At 42.1% G+C, this 23561-nt stretch overlaps 1 protein-coding gene and 1 long non-coding RNA gene across 2 annotated transcripts in view; both read right to left on the bottom strand.

The window, feature by feature from the left end:
• Nucleotides 1-23558, bottom strand: part of LOC5500477 (persulfide dioxygenase ETHE1, mitochondrial) — a 33246-nt gene extending 9688 nt beyond the window's left edge. The window contains exons 1-7 of the mRNA XM_048719448.1: nucleotides 23122-23558; nucleotides 10450-10539; nucleotides 9572-9626; nucleotides 6638-6783; nucleotides 4234-4270; nucleotides 3755-3847; nucleotides 1497-1586 (exon numbers count right to left, since the gene is read on the bottom strand). Of these exons, the coding sequence (XP_048575405.1) occupies nucleotides 1497-1586; nucleotides 3755-3847; nucleotides 4234-4270; nucleotides 6638-6783; nucleotides 9572-9626; nucleotides 10450-10539; nucleotides 23122-23157 (547 nt within the window). The 5' untranslated portion in view covers nucleotides 23158-23558. The remainder of the gene's footprint in view (nucleotides 1-1496; nucleotides 1587-3754; nucleotides 3848-4233; nucleotides 4271-6637; nucleotides 6784-9571; nucleotides 9627-10449; nucleotides 10540-23121) is intronic.
• Nucleotides 7215-9565, bottom strand: LOC125557133. The gene is made up of 2 exons (XR_007305176.1): nucleotides 7860-9565; nucleotides 7215-7625 (listed from the first exon to the last, which is right to left on the bottom strand). It is a non-coding gene; the product is annotated as an uncharacterized LOC125557133 (long non-coding RNA).
• Nucleotides 23559-23561: the final 3 nt, after the last annotated feature.

Below are 23561 nucleotides of genomic sequence, written 5' to 3'. Positions count from 1 at the left end.
AATATGGGCACTCTTCAGGCATGTACTCAGGATTTGATGAAGGGGGGGGAGTTATGCCTAGAATATGGAAACTCTTCAGGCGTGTACTTAGGATTTGATGAAGGGGGGGGGGGGAGTTATGCCTAGAATATGGAAACTCTACAGGCGTGTACTCAGGATTTGATGAGGGGGGGCAGTTATGCCTAGAATATGGAAACTCTTCAGGCGTGTACTCAGGATTTGATGAAGGGGGGCAGTTATGCCTAGAATATGGAAACTCTACAGGCCTGTTCTCAGGATTTGATGAAGGGGGGGGAGTTATGCCTAGAATATGGAAACTCTTCAGGCGTGTACTCAGGATTTGATGAAGGGGGGGAGTTATGCCTAGAATATGGAAACTCTTCAGGCGTGTACTCAGGATTTGATGAAGGGGGGCAGTTATGCCTAGAATATGGAAACTCTTCAGGCGTGTACTCAGGATTTGATGAAGGGGGGCAGTTATGCCTAGAATATGGAAACTCTACAGGCGTGTACTCAGGATTTGATGAAGGGGGGCAGTTATGCCTAGAATATGGAAACTCTACAGGCGTGTACTCAGGATTTGATGAAGGGGGGGAGTTATGCCTAGAATATGGAAACTCTTCAGGCGTGTACTCAGGATTTGATGAAGGGGGGCAGTTATGTCTAGAATATGGAAACTCTACAGGCGTGTACTCAGGATTTGATGAAGGGGGGGAGTTATGCCTAGAATATGGGCACTCTTCAGGCGTGTACTCAGGATTTGATGAAGGGGGGAGTTATGCCTAGAATATGGAAACTCTTCAGGCGTGTACTCAGGATTTGATGAAGGGGGGAGTTATGCCTAGAATATGGAAACTCTTCAGGCGTGTACTCAGGATTTGATGAAGGGGGGGATTTATGTCTAGCATATGGACACTCTTCAGGCGTGTACCTAGGATTTGATGAAGGGGGGAGTTATGTCTAGCATATGGACACTCTTCAGGCGTGTACTTAGGATTTGATGAAGGGGGGGGGGCAGTTATGCCTAGAATATGGAAACTCTTCAGGCGTGTACTCAGGATTTGATGAAGGGGGGGAGTTATGTCTAGCATATGGACACTCTTCAGGCGTGTACCTAGGATTTGATGAAGGGGGGAGTTATGTCTAGCATATGGACACTCTTCAGGCGTGTACTTAGGATTTGATGAAGGGGGGGGGGCAGTTATGCCTAGAATATGGAAACTCTTCAGGCGTGTACTCAGGATTTGATGAAGGGGGGGGGGCAGTTATGCCTAGAATATGGAAACTCTTCAGGCGTGTACTTAGGATTTGATGAAGGGGGGGGGGCAGTTATGCCTAGAATATGGAAACTCTTCAGGCGTGTACTTAGGATTTGATGAAGGGGGGGAAAGTTATGCCTAGAATATGGAAACTCTTCAGGCGTGTATGATGCCTAGTTATAGGCATGCTCTGCTCGAACAAAACAGTACAAAACAATATTGTAGACATATATTTACCTTTATAGTCATGCCCAGGGTAGAGAAGGTAGTCTCCAGGCAGGGAGAGAATCTGGTCATGGATGGACTTATACAAGACGGTAGCATCACCTTCAATACAAATGACCATCTTGTCAATAAAAATGGCCATCTTGTCCATACAAATAACTATCATCTCCATACAAATGACCATCGTGTCCATACAAATAACCATCCTGTCCATACAAATGACCATCTTGTCATCACGAATAGCCATCCTGTCCATACAAATAACCATCCTGTCCATACAAATAACCATCTCGTCATTACAAATAACCATCCTGTCATTACAAATAACCATGCTGTCCATACAAATGACCATCTTGTCCATACAAATAACCATCCTGTCCATACAAATGGCCAGCTTGTCCATACAAATAACCATGCTGTCCATACAAATGACCATCTTGTCCATACAAATAACAATCCTGTCCATACAAATGACCATGTCCATACAAATAACCATCATGTGCATACAAATGACCATCGTGTCCATACAAATAGCCAGCTTGTCAATACAAATAACCATCCTGTCCATACAAATTACCATGCTGTCCATACAAATAACCATCCTGTCCATAGAAATAACCAACCTGTCCATACAAATCACCATCCTACAAATAACAATCCTGCCCATACAAATAACCATCTCGTCCATATAAATATTTATCACGTCAAATACAAATAATCATTGTGGCAAGTGAATTAGTATACCAAACACTGAAACCTCAATATAGTTACAGTATATTGAGAAAATCATCAAAAGAAAAATTCTCTCTCCATATATCTCATTGGTAGGAGTCTTGTAGCCTTGGAATGGCCTGCAAACTGATATTGTAATTTCAAGTAAAGGCTTGTACAAGAAGGGTTGCAATTAGTTTTAGGCTTGTACAAGAAGGGTTGCAATTAGTTTCAGCTAATTTGATTTACCACGGTGATCCTAGTTCCTAATTCCTCAGTTCCTAATCGGGGTCGGGGGGGTTCTTCGTAAAAAATGGTAAAAATACCTCATTTACCTAGTAAAATCAGCTAGCATCGATAGAAAGGCACTATAAATATGATTTATAAAACTATTTACAGCAATTTTAGTATTTTTTGTAGATTCTAGACTAATTCTAGTTTAGAGTTTCTAGTTTAGACGATTGCATTTTTTAATGTAATACCCAAGGAAATAGCTCTACAAAAGGACTTCAAAAGGAAGAATATCATGTGTTTCTATAACGTTTCTATACCGATTTAACGCTTATTTATTGCTAACGTCTAAAAGAGTAAGACTACCCAAGTATAAGTCACGCTTGGATCAAGCGCTTGGTAGTCACGCTAGCTACACCAACTAACTGTGCTACATCTAAATTGCGGATAGTAAAATAGAAACTGGACCTGAAGTGACCAGGATATAATTTGAATCATCCAAAAGAAGGGGAACTCTTTTAAATTTATTAAAATTAATAGAGGTTTCCATCTTTTCTAGACCAGTTTCTAATCGGTTTCTACTCGTGACCGGAAGTAGAAACAGGTTTCTAATCATAGAAAATACTTTTAAACTTTAACACGCACTTTAATGCACAACACATAGTATAATGCACAACACATAGTATAATGCACAACACATAGTATAATGCACAACACACAGTATAATGCACAACACACAGTATAATGCACAACACACAGGATAATGCACAACACACAGTATAATGCACAACACACAGTATAATGCACAACACATAGTATAATGCACAACACACAGTATAATGCAACCGAGTAAACAAATTCGGGGTACGAATTTGGATTTGTTTGTACAAATAGAAACGAGATGGAACGATTTTTTTTTTTACTGAAGTAGGAACTGATTATGAGTTGTTGTGAAATTAAGTAGGAAAAAACGTGAGTTTCTTAAATAGAAATCTTACTATTATGAACCGGACAATCAAAGAAAAACTGCACTGGATATGACAGGACTATAAAGGACATTTAGGGGCTGACCAAGAAAAAAACTGTCCTCCCACCTTAATATGGGGTATATGGTAAAAAACAAAAGGCATGCCATAACAGAACAGGACTAGTCCTGACCACACGATAGTTCTAACTGTACATAGATATGGCGAAAAAATGAATGTTATAAATATACTCTATATCCTGACCACATGATACTTCTAGTAGCTGTACGTAAATATGACAAAATACAAAAGGAATACTATAAATGGCTCGATATCCTGACCAGATGGAACTTCTAGCCATACCTTGTTGGAAGTCAGTCCTGCCACAAGCTCTGACAAGCAGGGCATCACCAGTGAACGCCATACGATGGGCGTGGTCAACGAAGGTCATACAACCTGCCAGATGCATTGAAAATGAATTTCAAAAAATCATTTATATTCAATAGTCATGTTCATAAATCAAACATGGTGATCGCAGTTTGTCCTCAATCTAATAAAGCTGGTTTTGTTTATTGTTCCATAAACTAGTTTTCTTCTAGAATAAATAGTTGGTTATCCAAATTCTTGAGGTCCAGAGCTACTTCTGGACCTCTTAACTATAAATCTTGATTGATCAAAGTGCTTATTGGACATTGACAAGAGTTAAGTTCATGTTTGAAATAGTAATGAACTAAGAAGGCTATAAAGCAACACGCCCCCCATGCTTATTGGACATTGACAAGAGTTAAGTTCATGTTTGAAATAGTAATGAACTAAGAAGGCTGTTGCTGCTGTATCCTTACCGTGGGTGTGTCCAGGAGTAGCTCTTGCTTCCAGGGCCTACAGCAACAGACAATCAGGTTACACAATGTGCTGCTACCACATATTGAAAATAAATTATTATAATAGATAATTAACATGATGGTGTTAGTCCCTCTTTTTGTTGACCGAGGAATGTTTACAGCAGTTGGGTGTTTTAATGGGTTTAGTCTCTGGCAGTTGGGTGTTACACTAAATGCATCAGAGCAGAAATCAGTCCTTGACTGCCAGGTCTGACCTCGTTTCCATGAAACAGGATTTGCTTCCAGAATGCTGGAACTTTGCTGAGCCAATGGTGTTATATATTGGTCCCCTACCTCTACCCTGGTTGGTCCTCTACCTCTACCCTGGTTGGTCCCCTACCTCTACCCTGGTTGATCCCCTACCTCTACCCTGGTTGGTCCCCTACCTCTACCCTGGTTGGTCCCCTACCTCTACCCTGGTTGGTCCCCTACCTCTACCCTGGTTGGTCACCTACCTCTACCCTGGTTGGTCACCTACCTCTACCCTGGTTGGTCCCCTACCTCTACCCTGGTTGGTCCCCTACCTCTACCCTGGTTGGCCCTACCTCTACCCTGGTTGGCCCCTACCTCTACCCTGGTTGGCCCCTACCTCTACCCTGGTTGTGTCCCCTACCTCTACCCTGGTTGTGTCCCCTACCTCTACCCTGGTTGGTCCCCTACCTCTACCCTGGTTGTGTCACCTACCTCTACCCTGGTTGTGTCACCTACCTCTACCCTGGTTGGTCCCCTACCTCTACCCTGGTTGGCCCCTACCTCTACCCTGTTTTGGCCCCTATCTCAACCTTGGTTGGCCCCTACCTCTACCCTGGTTGGCCCCTACCTCTACCCTGGTTGGTCCCCTACCTCTACCCTGGTTGGTCCCCTACCTCTACCCTGGTTGGCCCCTACCTCTACCCTGGTTGGCCCCTACCTCTACCCTGGTTGTGTCCCCTACCTCTACCCTGGTTGTGTCCCCTACCTCTACCCTGGTTGGTCCCCTACCTCTACCCTGGTTGTGTCACCTACCTCTACCCTGGTTGTGTCACCTACCTCTACCCTGGTTGGTCCCCTACCTCTACCCTGGTTGGCCCCTACCTCTACCCTGTTTTGGCCCCTATCTCAACCTTGGTTGGCCCCTACCTCTACCCTGGTTGGCCCCTACCTCTACCCTGGTTGGTCCCCTACCTCTACCCTGGTTGGTCCCTACCTCTACCCTGGTTGGTCCCTACCTCTACCCTGGTTGGCCCCTACCTCTACCCTGGTTGGCCCCTACCTCTACCCTGGTTGGCCCTTACCTCTACCCTGGTAGGTCCCCTACCTCTACCCTGGTTGGTCCCTACCTCTACCCTGGTTGGTCCCTACCTCTACCCTGGTTGGCCCCTACCTCTACCCTGGTTGGCCCCTATCTCTACCCTGGTTGGCCCTTACCTCTACCCTGGTAGGTCCCCTACCTCTACCCTGGTTGGTCCCCTACCTCTACCCTGGTTGGCCCCTACCTCTACCCTGGTTGGTCCGCTACCTCTACACTGGTTGTGTCCCCTTCCTCTACCCTGGTTGGCCCCTACCTCTACCCTGGTTGGCCCCTACCTCTACCCTGGTTGGCCCTTACCTCTACCCTGGTAGGTCCCCTACCTCTACCCTGGTTGGTCCCCTACCTCTACCCTGGTTGGCCCCTACCTCTACCCTGGTTGGTCCGCTACCTCTACACTGGTTGTGTCCCCTTCCTCTACCCTGGTTGGTCCCCTACCTCTACCCTGGTTGTGTCCCCTACCTCTACCCTGGTTGGTCCCCTACCTCTACCCTGGTTGGCCCCTACCTCTACCCTGTTTTGGCCCCTACCTCTACCCTGTTTTGGCCCCTACCTCTACCTTGGTTGGCCCCTACCTTTACCCTGGTTGGCCCCTACCTCTACCCTGGTTGGTCCCCTACCTCTACCCTGGTTGGTCCCCTACCTCTACCCTGGTTGGCCCCTACCTCTACCCTGGTTGGTCCGCTACCTCTACCCTGGTTGGTCCCCTACCTCTACACTGGTTGTGTCCCCTTCCCCTACCCTGGTTGGTCCCCTACCTCTACCCTGGTTGTGTCCCCTACCTCTACCCTGGTTGGTCCCCTACCTCTACCCTGGTTGGCCCCTACCTCTACCCTGGTTGGTCCCCTACCTCTACCCTGTTTTGGCCCCTACCTCTACCTTGGTTGGCCCCTACCTTTACCCTGGTTGGCCCCTACTTCTACCCTGGTTGGTCCCCTACCTCTACCCTGGTTGTGCCCTTGTCAGATCTTATAATAGTATAATTCAGAAAGTATGTTTGCTCTGATTGGTCTTTTTCGTAGTGTTGTGATGGTCATGCGATGACTCAGTACTAAATCTCATTGTTCAACAAAATACCTGTTCTCCATACTGCAGCACATCGCCATGGTTCAAATGCTTATCTGCTTTGGCCTTGCTTGCAGCAGCAATAGCACTCTTACACCCTATCAGGCCCTTCAGATACCCGCTACCAGTCACATGGTCAGCATGCACATGCGTGTTCACTAAACAAAAGCAGCATTTAGTCATACCATAGTCAAGGCTGTCATAACAAGCCTGTAGTCCCGACTGGCTTGTAACATGTTTTGGAAGTGGCAAACATTATCAATAATCTGCCAGCTGATATAAAAAAAATTAATACCTTTCAAATACCTTTTAGTAGGAGGGCTCAAGAGATATGAAGATAAAACATGATTCAACTCAGTGTTTTCAAATTATACCGAAACTGTGCTTCTTTATACAATCGCCTTCTATTGTTTTAGCCCATTCAAGGTACTTGTGCCTGTTTATCTGTCAAGGTACTTGTGCCTGTTTATCTGTCAAGGTACTTGTGCCTGTTTATCTGTGTTGGTATTTGTGCCTGTTTATCTGTGTTGGTACTTGTGCCTGTTTATCTGTCAAGGTACTTGTGCCTGTTTATCTGTGTTGGTATTTGTGCCTGTTTATCTGTGTTGGTACTTGTGCCTGTTTATCTGTGTTGGCACTTGTGCCTGTTTATCTGTGTTGGTACTTGTGCCTGTTTATCTGTGTTTGTACTTGTGCCTGTTTATCTGTGTTGGCACTTGTTCCTGTTTATCTGTCAAGGTACTTGTGCCTGTTTATCTGTGTTGGCACTTGTGCCTGTTTATCTGCCTGTTTATCTGTGTTTGTACTTGTGCCTGTTTATCTGTCAAGGTACTTGTGCCTGTTTATCTGTGTTGGCACTTGTGCCTGTTTATCTGCCTGTTTATCTGTGTTTGTACTTGTGCCTGTTTATCTGTGTTGGCACTTGTGCCTGTTTATCTGTGTTGGTACTTGTGCCTGTTTATCTGTGTTGGCACTTGTGCCTGTTTATCTGTGTTGGTACCTGTGCCTGTTTATCTGTGTTGGTACTTGTGCCTGTTTATCTGTCAAGGTACTTGTGCCTGTTTATCTGTGTTGGCACTTGTGCCTGTTTATCTGTCAAGGTACTTGTGCCTGTTTATCTGTGTTGGTACTTGTGCCTGTTTATCTGTCAAGGTACTTGTGCCTGTTTATCTGTGTTGGCACTTGTGCCTGTTTATCTGTGTTGGTACTTGTGCCTGTTTATCTGTCAAGGTACTTGTGCCTGTTTATCTGTGTTGGCACTTGTGCCTGTTTATCTGTGTTGGTACTTGTGCCTGTTTATCTGTCAAGGTACTTGTGCCTGTTTATCTGTGTTGGCACTTGTGCCTGTTTATCTGTGTTGGTACTTGTGCCTGTTTATCTGTGTTGGTACCTGTGCCTGTTTATCTGTCAAGGTACTTGTGCCTGTTTATCTGTGTTGGTACTTGTGCCTGTTTATCTGTCAAGGTACTTGTGCCTGTTTATCTGTGTTGGCACTTGTGCCTGTTTATCTGTCAAGGTACTTGTGCCTGTTTATCTGTGTTGGTATTTGTGCCTGTTTATCTGTGTTGGTACTTGTGCCTGTTTATCTGTGTTGGCACTTGTGCCTGTTTATCTGTGTTGGTACTTGTGCCTGTTTATCTGTGTTTGTACTTGTGCCTGTTTATCTGTGTTGGCACTTGTTCCTGTTTATCTGTCAAGGTACTTGTGCCTGTTTATCTGTGTTGGCACTTGTGCCTGTTTATCTGCCTGTTTATCTGTGTTTGTACTTGTGCCTGTTTATCTGTCAAGGTACTTGTGCCTGTTTATCTGTGTTGGCACTTGTGCCTGTTTATCTGCCTGTTTATCTGTGTTTGTACTTGTGCCTGTTTATCTGTGTTGGCACTTGTGCCTGTTTATCTGTCAAGGTACTTGTGCCTGTTTATCTGTGTTTGTACTTGTGCCTGTTTATCTGTGTTGGTACTTGTGCCTGTTTATCTGTGTTGGTACTTGTGCCTGTTTATCTGTGTTGGTATTTGTGCCTGTTTATCTGTGTTGGTACTTGTGCCTGTTTATCTGTGTTGGTACTTGTGCCTGTTTATCTGTGTTGGTACTTGTGCCTGTTTATCTGTGTTGGCACTTGTGCCTGTTTATCTGTGTTGGCACTTGTGCCTGTTTATCTGTCAAGGTACTTGTGCCTGTTTATCTGTCAAGGTACTTGTGCCTGTTTATCTGTCAAGGTACTTGTGCCTGTTTATCTGTCAAGGTACTTGTGCCTGTTTATCTGTCAAGGTACTTGTGCCTGTTTATCTGTGTTTGTACTTGTGCCTGTTTATCTGCCTGTTTATCTGTGTTTGTACTTGTGCCTGTTTATCTGCCTGTTTATCTGTGTTTGTAATTGTGCCTGTTTATCTGTGTTTTTCTTTCTTTCTGATGATGGTGCCAAAGTTCAAAGCTCAAAGGCAAGTGCAGGTTGATGTTCTCGTTCAGCCTAATTAATTAGTTCATTATTATAAGTTGAAGATAGTTAAGGTAAGATTAGTTAAGATAATTTAGATAAGATAGTAGAAAAGTCAATTTGCCTCAATCACCATGAAATTCCGCCCATCCTATCATAAAAGCGGATCAAATTATATAGAATGTATATCATAAATTATCTACATAAATTATCAAAATGTTCAGGCATACACCTATAAAATTAATTTTTAGTGCAAACAGTGACAAATGGTAGCTCCATGACCTGAAGGACGCGTGGCTCCCAAAATATTTGTTCCAAATTCAGAAAAATATGAATAGAACATACGACTATCCATTGAAGGTTGACAGTATATGGTTCTGACATCGCCTGAGTTTATTTACCCTCTTCACTTTTACAAATAATTACACTACTCATACGCTGCAAGTTGGCAATCGCCAATTGCGCTGTCAATCTTTTTAGAAATAGGTGTATACAGTACTTGAACAACTCACCTGCCCATTCCAATTCCAGCTTGAGCTCATTGAGCAACCTTGCATCTCGGGATACCTGTGGCAAGAGTAAGCATCAGTAAACAGAACATGTCTAAGAATCACTTTTCCTGTTCCCTGTAAACCAGCATGGATTAAATGTTTTAATGCTAAACAAAGTCATTCCAACAAGTTAGGATAGTTCTCAGTATCCACTGGACTGTTTGTAGTCACATTAAATCCCCCTGGGAAAAGGACTAGCTATGTACTTGCTTGGTGTACCACTGATAAGATGCTCACCTCATCAGATAACATGCTCACTTTAGCAAATAACATGCCCATCTCAGCTGATAACATGCTCATGTCAGCTGATAACATGCTCATTCATGTCAGCTGATAACATGCCCATCTCAGCTAATAACATGCCCACGTCAGCTGATAACATGATGACGTCAGCTGATAACATGCCCACGTCAGCAGATAACATGCCCACGTCAGCTGATAACATGCCCATCTCAGCTGATAACATGCTCACGTCAGCTGATAACACGCCCACGTCAGCAGATAACATGTTTACTTCAGCTGATAACATGCCCATCTCAGCTGATAACATGCTTCCGTCAGAAGATAACATGCCCATCTCAGCTGATAACATGCTTACGTCAGCTGATAACATGCCCAAGTCAGCTGATAACATGCCCATCTCAGCTAATAACATGCTTATCTCAGCTAATAACATGCTCACGTCAGCTGATAACATGCCTACGTAAGCTGATAACATGCCCATCTCAGCTAATAACATGCCCATCTCAGCGGATAACATTGCTTACGTCAGCTGATAACATGCTCACTTCAGAAGATAACATGCCCACATCAGCAGATAACATGATCCCCCAACATACCTTGGTGTCGACTGGATCAATTATCACAGCTTTGCGTGATGACATGCATCCGAGGATGTAAGTATATGTGCAGGTTTCACTATCAAATAGCTGCAATGTAAAATATAAACTGCATGTAAGTATTTATAGCATATTATTAACTAGTCACTGCCAAAAAAGCTATGGTCTTTGGAACAAATCAAGGATATCTAAAATAAAACAAACTATAACTTGACGAGACATTGATTCATTGAATTTAGCCCCCATACATTTTAGTCAGGGAGCATATGTCGAAAAAATAGGTCCCGTGGGGAATCACTGAAGAAAGCAAGCAACTATGCTAGTCATGTTCAGGGTGTAATATATTCGGATGGGCTCCCTGTGTTGTACACCTTATTTGGAATGCCTCGTGGGCATGTCGGGGGTTGTTCAGAAATAAATGGAGTTCAGTTGTTGTGTTCAACGAGCTGTCTATTTCTTCGTGATGTTTTAGTCCCGAAAACATTACATCTGGCGACGAGAACCGGATCTGTGGAACACCATGAGTGTCATCGGTCAACTAAGAGAGTTCGACCGGCAAAAAGAGTCGTTTGAAGCTTACATTGAGCGGCTTGAAAACTTCATGAAGGCGAATGGCGTGCGAAAGGAGAACGAGGTAGCTGTCTTGCTCACTGCAATAGGTCCTGAAACGTACGGACTGTTGAGGAATCTTTTGACTCCGGAAAAACCTGACACCAAGACATATAAAGATCTTGTGGATATTTTGAGTGGCCATTTGCATCCGAAACCCTTGGTTATTGCCGAGCGATTCAATTTTCATAACCGGTTTCGTCACGACTCCGAAACAGTTGCGGACTTTGGCGCCCAACTAAAGAAGCTTTCAACTCACTGTGAGTTCGGAACTTTCCAAGATGAAGCTTTGAGAGACCGTTTTGTATGTGGTCTACGCCAGGAAGCGATTCAACGGAAACTTTTAACCGAGAAAACCTTGACGTTTGCGAAGGCTTTGGAGATCGCTCAGTCGATGGAAATGGCGGAATCGAAGTCGTCGGAATTGAAGGGCTCTGGATCGTCCGGATCGGGCTGCGTTGAAGAAGTTCATCAGCTTGGAAAAAAGCCACAGAAACACAAGAAATTCACACAGAACAAGGGAGGAAAGCCCAAAACAGCATGTCATCGTTGTGGCAGTGCTGAACATGATGGCAAATCCTGTAAATACAAGAAGTATAAGTGTGATAATTGTGGCAAAGTGGGTCACCTAAAGAGAGTCTGTCAGTCCAAGGAGTGCAAGGAAACCAAGTATGTTGAAGTTTCAGTGGACAATGACCAAGAAGATGAGTCATTGGGGTTCTTTTCAACTCGTGAACCCAGCAGCAAAGCAGTGACAGTAACTCTCACTGTTAACGGAAAGGAAATTCCAATGGAAGTTGATACGGGAGCTGCACGCACAGTCATCCCTGAAAAGTTGTTCAAAGAGAATTTTGGACATTTGAAACTCAAGAATGCAAGTACCTCATTAAAGACTTATTCTGGAACAGTGTTACCTTTAATTGGTGAAACCGAAGTTCTAGTTGAGTACGAGGGTCAAAGTGCCAAGTTGCCTCTGATTGTGGCAAAAGTTGAGAGCAAACCAGCTATTCTGGGTCGTAATTGGCTCAGTGTTGTTAAGCTGAACTGGGAGCACCTTTTTAGTGTTTCTTCTTCTGACTTAGTTCATGAACTGACTGCACGGTTCAAGGGTGTTTTCGGTACGGGCCTGGGCAAAATCAAGGAGTTTCAAGCAAGAATCAATGTGCAACCTGAGGCCACGCCTAGGTTTCATAAGGCTCGCCCCGTGCCGTATGCCCTAAAGCCAGCAGTTGAAGCAGAGTTGGATCGCATGGAAAAGGAGGGGATCGTGACAAAAGTGTCCCATAGTGAGTGGGCTGCCCCGTTAGTGGTCGTCCCTAAGGCAGATGGTGGTGTTCGTTTGTGTGGAGACTACAAAGTTACGGTGAATCCAGTTTTGGACGTCGACCAATACCCTCTGCCTAACCCTCAAGATTTGCTCAGTGCTCTGGCAGGTGGTACCAAGTTTTCTAAACTTGACCTCAAGCATGCATATCAGCAACTGCCTCTTGGTGAGGAGTCCAAGAAGTTCCTCACTGTCAACACCTGTAAAGGGCTCTATCAGTATAATCGGTTGCCTTTTGGTGTCGCAAGCGCACCTGCTGTATTTCAATCTACTATTGACACCATTCTCAAGGGCATTGATGGTGTTGTTTGCTATATCGACGATATTTTGATCACTGGAAGGAATGACCAGGAACACAAAGCAAGATTAGAGGCGGTGCTGGAAAGACTTGAGAAATACGGAATTTCTCTCAAGTTGTCGAAATGCAGTTTCCTGGAGGACAGGGTCGGTTTTCTCGGTCATGTCATTGATGCCGAGGGTGTCCACCCTTCACCAGAGAAAGTTCGGGCTGTTGTGGATGCTCCTGCGCCAACTAATGTTACCGAGTTGAGATCTTTTCTGGGTATGTTACAGTACTACGGAAAATTTCTCCCGAACTTGTCAACATTGCTGCACCCGTTAAACAACCTCCTGCGGGACGGGGTTGAGTGGTCATGGCTGCCAGAATGCGAGCAAGCCTTCACCTCTGCAAAAGAGCTCCTGCAATCAGCGAAAGTCCTAACTCATTATGACGTCAATCTTCCAATTAAATTGGCTTGTGATGCATCACCCTATGGCATTGGAGCCGTTATTTCACACGTTATGCCAGGAGGCGAGGAGCGCCCCATTGCTTTTGCCTCAAGAACCCTCACTGGTAGTGAAAAGAATTATGCCCAGCTAGAGAAGGAAGCCCTGTCCATTATTTACGGAGTTAAAAAGTTCCACCAGTTTTTATATGGGCGACGATTTATTCTGGAGACCGACCATAAACCACTCCTAACAATCTTAGGGCCAAAGTCGGCAATTCCCACACTAGCTGCGGCTCGTCTTCAGAGGTGGGCTTTAATTTTAGCATCCCACCAGTATGATGCCGTTTACCGTAAAGGTGTCGATCACAGCAATGCGGATGGGCTGTCCAGACTTCCTGTTGATAAGCCAAGAGTTTCAGAGGAAACTGAAATTTATCATTTCAGTTATGTGGATGACCTACCTGTAACGGCAAGGGACATTGCTATGGAAACAAGAAAGGATTCTGTGTTAAGCAAGGTACTTCATTATGTGAAAAGTGGCTGGCCACAGCAGACACAGGAGGAGGAATTACGTCCTTATTTCAATCGTCGATTGGAACTGTCTGTGGAACAAGACTGTGTTCTCTGGGGTCTGCGGGTCATTATCCCAGAGGCATTTCAGGAGAAAATCCTGCATGATCTTCACGCAGATCACCCAGGTATGTGTCGCATGAAGTCTCTCGCACGCAGCTACCTGTGGTGGCCAAAGCTCGATCAGGCTATCGAGAACATGGTGCACCATTGTGAGGCCTGCCAGTCTGTTCGTAAGCAGCCTGCCACAGCACCTTTGATTCCATGGAAATGGCCTGTTAGAGTTTGGCAACGAGTGCACATGGATTATGCTGTTAAAGACGGAGTGAACTTTTTTGTTGTTGTCGATGCACACTCAAAGTGGCCTGAGATTATTGCTACATCTTCCACTATTGCACCCAAGACCATTGAAATGCTGGCTGGTCTATTTGCATCACATGGATTACCAGAGGAGATGGTCTCCGATAACGGTCCACCGTTCATTTCTAGTGAGCTGGACATGTTTATGAAAAGTAATGGAATACGGCATACACGGGTCCCTCGCTATCATCCCGCTTCTAACGGGGAGGCGGAGAGATATGTTCAAACTCTCAAGCAGGCGTTATTTACCAGCAAGTTTGATCAGGGGAAATCGCTACAGCAACGGCTGTCAAGTTTTCTGTTTTCGTACAGGAACACGCCCCATACGGTTACTGGGCAGACACCTGCTGAGTTGTTCTTGAAGCGTAAGCCTCGCACACGTTTGGCATTGCTTCAGCCCAATCTGGCCCAGCATGTTGAGGAGCGTCAGATGAAGGAAAAGCAACAGCATGATGGTGGCCGAACAAAAACTCGTGAGTTTCTTCCAGGAGACATTGTTTTAGTTCGTAACTTCAGAGGAAAACACAAGTGGGATAAAGGAACAGTGATCTTGAGAATCGGTCCCCTAGCATACCAGATACGTATTGGAGGACGAATGTGTCATGTACATGTTGATCACCTTCTAGCAGCTGGTGATGCGGAGCACACATCCCCACCAACTACAGCTACAGCTATGACTGGGAGTGGCTTTGTTTTGCCATCTACTCCAGTAGTGTCCTCTAAACCCATTCTTCCTGAGCCTGAGGTTACCCCTCTACCTGAAGTCTCACCTAAATCTTCAGAGACTGTTGTTCCTACATGTACAACTGAGTCACCACCTGACGTGGCATCTACACCTGTGAGGCGTTACCCAAGGCGTACCCCTAAACCTGTAGTACGTCTGGACTTGTAAAGAGACTATTAGATGTATTTAGCTCTCTAGTCATTGACATTGTTTACATGTTTGTAGCTAGTTCATTCCAGGAACGGGGAGATGTAATATATTCGGATGGGCTCCCTGTGTTGTACACCTTATTTGGAATGCCTCGTGGGCATGTCGGGGGTTGTTCAGAAATAAATGGAGTTCAGTTGTTGTGTTCAACGAGCTGTCTATTTCTTCGTGATGTTTTAGTCCCGAAAACATTACACAGGGGACTTCAAATAATAAGAAAAGTGATGTTGCCAAGTTTGTAACTTGCTCTGGGTCAAATTACGGCGCTCTTTGTATAAAATGACGTCAAAAGCTCAGCATGGAAACGAGGCTGATATGAAAATCATTAATATCTTTATTTAATATCTTTCATTAATATCTATTTTACAACGAAATTTCACGAAACTTGCAGCGGATAATCATTCAGAGGACATATCCTTGCTTTTATTCTGTCACGTGACCCTTGACATGAAAACGAGGCATATTTATAAAATCCTTAAATATCTATATTATTTGTTAACGAAATCTCACTAAACTTGCAGCAAATGACTATCATATATTCAGAAGGTAATAGCATTATTTTTGTCCCAAGGCTATTTAATTTGCTAGTTCTTAAAGCAATTTGAAATAATTCCCGCCATCTTGTATCTGCCATTTTGGATATTTATTGAAATGATTATGCATGAAAGACGTTTCGAAAAATTATGGAATGCATAGAAAATATTAGTTTGAAGCATTTAAAAGTAAATCTAGCAGCTGTTTTGCATTGCTAATAACGGACTTCCGTTGTATTTCTCTGGGAGACTAAGTATTAATGGTATGCAGTACTTCTCATTTTAAATCACATTTTTGAGCTCCAAACATTAAAATTTATACATGGCTGGCACAAGCAACATCTTCCCCCTATCTTTGACAACTCTTTCAAATACGCTAAGGACATTCACTCTTATAATACCCGTTATGCAGCAAATGACAATCTATACAAAGCTCGTTTTAGGACAAATACTGGTAAACAAACACTTTCTGTTATAGCGACTAATCTCTGGGAAAAACTGCCCCCTGATCTAAAACAACTTAATAAAAATATGTTTTGCAAAAAGGCCGAAAGTCATTTATTATTAAAACAAAATGGAACTCTTGACATAAAATTCTAACCCTCCCCATGTGTGCTTCTTGCTATGTGTTTTGTGTGCTTTCTCGCTTGTTTATTTTTTGTATGTGTGTTCTAAGGCTACATTTTTCAATTCACTACAAGTTCTGGCTAGGGACCCAACTCGAAAACCATTTTGGTTCATTTAGGCCCTAGGCATTTCCTTACAATTATACTACTATATTTCTTCCTGGACTGACTCAAAATTTAAACATAGAAAATTGAAATGAGATATAGTCTCGAAAACAAATAATGTATAAATTAAGAATTATGGAAATGCGAATAAAGTATTGATTGATTGATTGATTGATCGGCGGTATTTTAAAAGGAAATAGTGATCCGCCATGTTTTCTCTATACGTTCTGTAAGTACAGCCTAGGTGGCCTTTCCATGTCAGACGACAAACCAGATTTTCGATTCCGTATATTGTGTCACTAGAAAACAAAAGAGCCCTTGGTACAAAATCCGTCGTCCCATCAAAGGTTGCTTCAATTCATAGAAGAGAGAAGAAAATATGGAGATCCTTTTTATAAAGGTAATTGGGAAATGCTCAAACCCTACTCCGTGGAAGAATTGGCTGAAGAGAATGCAACTTGGTATAGATCATGCTATCAGGATGCCACTAACGCTGGAAAAACTGAAAAGAGCCCAGATGTAATTTGAGGATGGACCAAATTCTAAGCGGAAAAAGGATGAGAGCAAGAAAATAACAAGGTCACAGACGACCCCCTACGGTAAGGCACTTTGCTTCTTCTGTGATCAACCTGCCAAATACAAAGATTCACTACATGCTGTAAGCACAAAGGCAGCAGGGTTGTCTATCCGGTCTGCTGTAGAGATTCTTGGAGATGTGAAATTGCAAACAAATCTCGCTACATCAATCGACACTGGAGACGCTGTTGCCATAGATGTCAAAAATCACAATAGCTGTTACCTACGTCACAAATGTCCTGCGAAGCTCCCAGTACTTACCAAGCGATGATAATGCCTTGATAGCTGGTAGAATCGAGTTCTTAGATATAACTAAGAAGGAGAAAGGGGAAACCTTTGAATATGGCAGAACTTGAGACTCTATATACAAATGTTCTTCGCGAAAATGATGCAGCAAATACATCGTGCACCAGAAAGACCCTTAAGCAACTACAAGTCATATTCCGGATGTAGAGTTTCACAGGCGCCGAAACGAGTTAATGAGCCAGAAAGACTAACTATCAAAGAAACTCGTGATAACTCCGCGATATCAATCGAGGAAGACTGTTCCACAGACGCCGAAATGAAAGTAATTTATGATGCTGCTGCAGTACTCCTTCGCAAGCGCATAAACAACAGCGAGAGCTGGATCTTCACTGGACGGTTTGACGACCTTGGTGAAAAGCACCTTCCCAAGAAGCTCCATTGCTTTTTCAGATGGGTAATACACGGTCCTATGGATTTCGCTTCGGCTGAGTGCACAACGTTGTCAGCCTTCTGTAGGATATTTTCGTGATTACATGAACTATTGAAATGTCGTTTTTAAATCCTAGATAAAAAGCTCAGTGAGGTCTACAAGCGGGCAGTCATCCTGAGCCAAAGCACCATCTCGATGACCCTTACCGACCGCCAGGCGAAGAAGAGGAAGTCTGAGGTATTTTTAGTTTGGTTTCAACGCCCTTCGAATAAATGATATATTATTTTTTCATTTATTTATTTATTGATTTATTCTATTTTTATGTTGTTTTAAGGTAATTCGGACACCAAAAGAAATGCCACAACAGCTTGGCATTGGTTTGGCAATACACCAGTGTATTAGGAGCAAATCGATTGTAAATATGCTGCATGGATTCGGGATGTCGGTAGAATACAATCGTATTCTAAGAGCTGAATCCCAAATTCAAAAGCACGTGGTCCAGCGCATGTTGTGGTCCAGCGCATGTTGTGGTCCAGCGCATGTTGTGGTCCAGCGCATGATGGAAAAGGAGAATAAGGAGCAAAATCGATTCGCTGAGAAAGGAAATTAGTAAGTTGGAAAGTAGCAAAACTATGCAGAAGAAGGGAGGGAGAGGTTTGACCCAGATTATGAAAAAGCACCAGGTAAAGAAGAAAGGGCTGAATGTTGTAATTGAGGAGTTAAAGCAGCGGGTGTTAGCTAGTGCTGCAAAACTGAAAAGATATGAAAACCGGATAAATCAGTTTAGACAAAATCGTCTGTTCCAATACGACCAGAAAAAACTCTACCAAGAACTCTACGGGATAAACATGGAGAATAACATCATACCAGACCCACAGGAGAGCTGCGAGTTTTGGAAGAGTATATGGGAGAATCAATCAGAGCACAATCGAGAAGCCGAATGGCTTGATGATGTAAGAGAGGAGCTTAGCCAACATGTCCCCCAGGAAGATGTGGTGATTAAGGAGGCAGATGTGAAAAAGCAACTAAAGAAGGTTGCAAACTGGAAGGGGCCTGGGCTGGATGGAGTGCAAGGTTACTGGCTGAAGAACTTTAGAACTGAACTGAACAACTGAACCTAATTCTTGAATCAGGGTTTGTGCCACAATGGATGAACCAAGGAAGAACTGTCTTATGTGTTAAAGACCTGACACTAGGGAATACCGCAAAAAACTTCAGGCCCATTACATGCCTACCGCTGATGTGGAAACTACTCAGCGGAACACTCGCAGACAAAATATACGATCACTTAGAAAATGCAGAAATGCTCCCTGTAGAACAGAAGGGATGCCGCAGAGCTTCAAGAGGCACCAAAGATTAGCTCCTAATTGATAAAATGGTACTAAGAAATTGCAAACGAAGAAAAACCAATTTGGCAATGGCTTGGATTGATTATCGGAAGGCTTACAACATGGTTCCACACCCCTGGATTTTGGAAACGTTAAACATGACTGGCATAGCTCCAAACATCCAATTGTTGTTGCGCAACAGCATGCTAAACTGGAAAACGACACTAACATCAAGTGGACAAACTCTGGGAGAAGTGAAAAAACAACGAGGCATTTTTCAAGGTGATAGCCTTTCCCCTTTGCTATTTGTAATATGCTTAATACCACTGTCGATTATACTGCGAAGTGCAAGTGGGAGGTACCAATTAGGCAAGGATGCGGGATCCCTAAACCATCTGCAGTTCATGGACGACCTAAAGTTGTATAGGAAGAATGAACGTGAAGTTGATTCATTAATAAACTCAGTGCGAGTATTCAGTAGTGACATTGGCATGGAATTTGGCCTTAAGAAGTGTGGGATCCTCATACTTAAGAGAGGAAAAGTTGTGAACTCGGATGGAATTGAACTCCCAGATGGACAGAAGATGAAGACGATAGAGAATGAGGGATACAAGTACTTAGGAATCCTTGAGTACGATGACCTACTACACAGAAAAATAAAGGAAGACCTAAGCCGGTAATAATATAATAATATAATATAATATAATAATAATAATAATAATAATAATAATAATAATAATAATAATAATAATAATAATAATAATAATAATAATAATAATAATAATAATAATAATAATAATAATAATAATAATAATAATAATAATAATAATAATAATAATAATAATAATAATAATAATAATAAGTTTATTATACCAGTAGCAGATTACATCTGAATTATAGGTATAGTCAGCATTACCTAATACATTAAAGCGATACATTTAAGGCGAATTTGCTTGTGCAGAAATTTCCAAAGCCGTCAGTGTTGGTTGGTTTCACAATTACATTGGCACGAGATATTAAATTATACGTGTAGTTCAATCTATCTATACGATTCGTTACAAGGTACAGCAAGGTACAGTAATGCTAGTTCATTACAAACTATGTGATTCAGCAGTACACACTCAATAGGTTTTTTTAGAACAAGATACTTATATTATATAGAACTAAAAACATACATTTGCTTTTTAAATAATAAATCTGTAACGAAAACAGTTTTCTATTAACCTAAAGATAATGGGAAAGGGGATATTTTAGGAAAGTATTGAATATAATTATCACATTATTGTTATTATATTTTCTTTTCAGAGATTTAAAGAACAGTCATATTTCTTCCTTTCCTTTTCCCTGTTGACTATTTTTATGCAATTGATGCTCTTTTCTATTTCCCCTCTACACCAAAAATAAATTAATAAACAGATTTGATTTTTAAATTAGAAATTTTCATTTAGTACTTTCACTTATATCTTCTTTTTAGGATTTCCTTTCCAAGTCTCTTTTCCATTACATTTATTTTAAAGGTTTAGATTTATTTCATTGGCATGGTTGGATCCAGGGTTTCTAAAAACACCAAAATATAATGCATTACTGGATGTATATTTGTAGATATTAATTCCTATGGGGATGGAAAAAAACACTTAAAATGGTACATTAAAACTTCAGTATTGCATCTTATCTAAAATTCTGACACTATAATCTATCTTTGAAATCCTGTTTCATCTATTACTTGTTCTTCGCAAGGACAAAGCTCGTCAGAATGTAGCTTTACAAATGTACATTAATGGAACTTTTATTAAGGGAAGGGTTTTTTTAGGGCAAGATACTTAAACTTTATAACACTAGCAACAACCTTGTTCTTTTTCAGTAATAGAATTCTGTTCACATAGCTTGGATAGCATAGACATGGCCTCTTTAGAGGCATGTGGTGATGAAAGGGTTAAGATAATGGGAAAGGGGAAATGTCAAGAAATGCTCAATCAAATCATTTTCATTACTGTATTATTTTTTTAACAAACCTTTCAAGTTGAGTCAATTCCCTTTATATCTCCTCCCCCGTCGACTATTTTTTAGTCAATTGATATTCTTTGCTTCCTCTCTACCCCAAACATAGATCAATGAAAGGGTTTGGTTTGAAATTAGAAGTTAGCATTTTAGCACTGTCAGTGATGCCTTAGATGTTTTTTTTTTAGGATTTGCTTCCAAAATCAATCTGTTTTTTCTTTATTGCATTAATTTTGGAGTAGGCCACCAACAACAAGGCCACTATATGGTAAATGGTGGATGTACCAATATGTAATGCATGAAAGGAGATATATTTTTTGGATTTTAATTTCCATACATTTTTCTGAATATTCGGTCCAATGAAGGAGAGAATCGCCACTAAATCAATACATAAAGATTACAGTATGGCATCTAAACAGTCTAAATATATTATTTCAAATCTTTGGAATGCTGTTACATCCATGACCTATTCTGCACAAGGGCAAAGCTTGTCGGAGTATTGTTTTGATTAAAAAAATATTTATAATGGAACTTCTATGATGGGACATAAGAATTTACCATTAGACTCTTGACAACTTTGACAGCCATATTCACACCAAGAATTGTGTTTGTTAACTTTGATGTACTGCATAATTTAAATTATTGAATTAGGCCTGGATCCATTTGGTTGGTACAATAAATAAATCTCAGTAAAGAGCCTGATCCTAGATCCCCCAAAAATACCTCAATCAGTCAACACATAAGGTGTTCAATGCTGGCTCCGCTTTTAGGCAGTGCCTAAATCTATATATTATACTCACACCTTAGTATTCATCCTAAATTATCAACTTTACTTAGACAGTTTTATAAATAGACGGCAGCGTTTAAAATCTCTATAAGATCTTTTTAATTTCTTTATGGATATTGTTATTTTTCCTAGGAACCTCCAAATTTCTCTTTTAAAGATCCTCCTGTCTTTAGGAATAACCCAAGATCCTTATGAATCCTTGTTAGTCTTTGAGGATACTTTGGTAAATCCACAAGGATAGCCTTCAATATCTTCAAGAATACTGAAAGATCCTTTATGAATTTTTGAGGGTTTTTTTTTTTAAATATCCACGAAGATCCATAAGGATCTGTAAGGTTCTTTGAGGATACATAAGGTTCTTTGAGGATCCTTTAAGTGTTTTTCACCAGAAATATAATAAATTCTATTGTAGGTGCTTAGCCATCACGCCCCACATTCGCAACCTCACCCCAGGTATGTGAACACAACTCTTGACCCCAGGCACAGGTAGCCCAGGCAATGGTTTCGAAGCTTTCGTAGCTTGGAATCGGCTGTTATTCTTAGAGGTTAAACGAGTGGATTGAAGTCGCGATTTTTTGTGAAACATTGCCAATAAAATTGCCTTACAACTTAGAACATGCCTTGTTGTTGTCATATTTTTAGGTGTAATATACGATTTTGAGGGGTTTTCGTAACGGAATATGACTTCTCTCCCCCTAGGGAGAGAAGGAAAGAAAAAAGGTTTGAGGCGCCATTTTCGGTAGCACTCTAATACCGTCGAGATTCGCAAGGAAAATACAACAAACGAAATATTTTTATCTCGCAAACCTATGTCAGGGTACACTTACATTCGATATGTGGCAAAATATCGGAGCTAAACTATTTTCCCCGGCCGCTAGCCGTATTTTAAAACGAGTAAGCAGCGATTTGAATCCTTGACCAGCGCTGTTGGACAATTAGGTACGCTCGGCTTGTTTCTTTCCTTAGTAGGGGGAGAGAAGTCATATATTCCGTTACGAAAACCCCCCAAAATCGTATATTACACATAAAAATACGACAACAACAAGGCATGTTCTAAGTTGTAAGGCAATTTTATTGGCAATGTTTCACAAAAAATCGCGACTTCAATCCACTCGTTTTACCTCTAAGAATAACAGCCGATTCCAAGCTACGAACAAGCTTCGAAACCATTGCCTGGGCTACCTGTGCCCCAGGTAGGTAGGGTCCCCCACCTCCATGTGAACAGGCCCTTGAATCTCCCTGACTTTTGAGCCTCCGCTTGCGTGACACATTCCTGGGGCTAAAAATAACCTACAGCGGCTCGGAAAACAATATTTTGCACATCTCAAGAATACCAAGTCAATCGAGCATAATGCATCTAGCTTGTGTGTGTGGTCTTACATTATTCTGTACTAAGTACAAAAGTAAGGCAAATAAGGCAAACAAGTGGATTGGAATCATTACAAAACATCAGCAACTCAAAGTAAACACTTCTTAGGCCTCACCAGACTACCAACAAACAATACACATTCGAAAACTTGCCTGTCTTAGAATCAATCCCGGTCTGTTCGACGCCATCCTGTTCTATTCCCGTTGTTCTTGGTTCCTTTCTTTGTCAAAAACAAGACTGCAGCCCGATATGATTCTTCTGGCTCTTAGAATGCTTTGAGGCGCGTGTTTCACCCGAAATCAAGAAGTGTAGCGGCTCGGGGAGGTTTTTAGGGTGCTCATTCCGTACCGTGACGTGTGAAAAACAGTCGAAATGACTCGACAACTTTTCGGTGAACTCGAGTCGTGAGAAGTCGCACGCGCTCGGCGAAACCCGCCGCATTTTGAAATCAAACAATCGCATCTTTACCGTGCATACATGAAACAGCATTTGGCCAGCTGTTTCATTCATTCTTTTTCTATAACTCACTTAGAAAAGTGTATTTTCAGCGTAGAATTTTCTGCATCGTCATCCTGACTTAGCAACAACACGG

Source organism: Nematostella vectensis, chromosome 12, assembly GCF_932526225.1.
Source record: "Nematostella vectensis chromosome 12, jaNemVect1.1, whole genome shotgun sequence".
In the NCBI taxonomy this organism is placed as follows: Eukaryota; Metazoa; Cnidaria; class Anthozoa; order Actiniaria; family Edwardsiidae; genus Nematostella; species Nematostella vectensis.
This window is presented reverse-complemented; position numbering and strand designations above follow the sequence as displayed.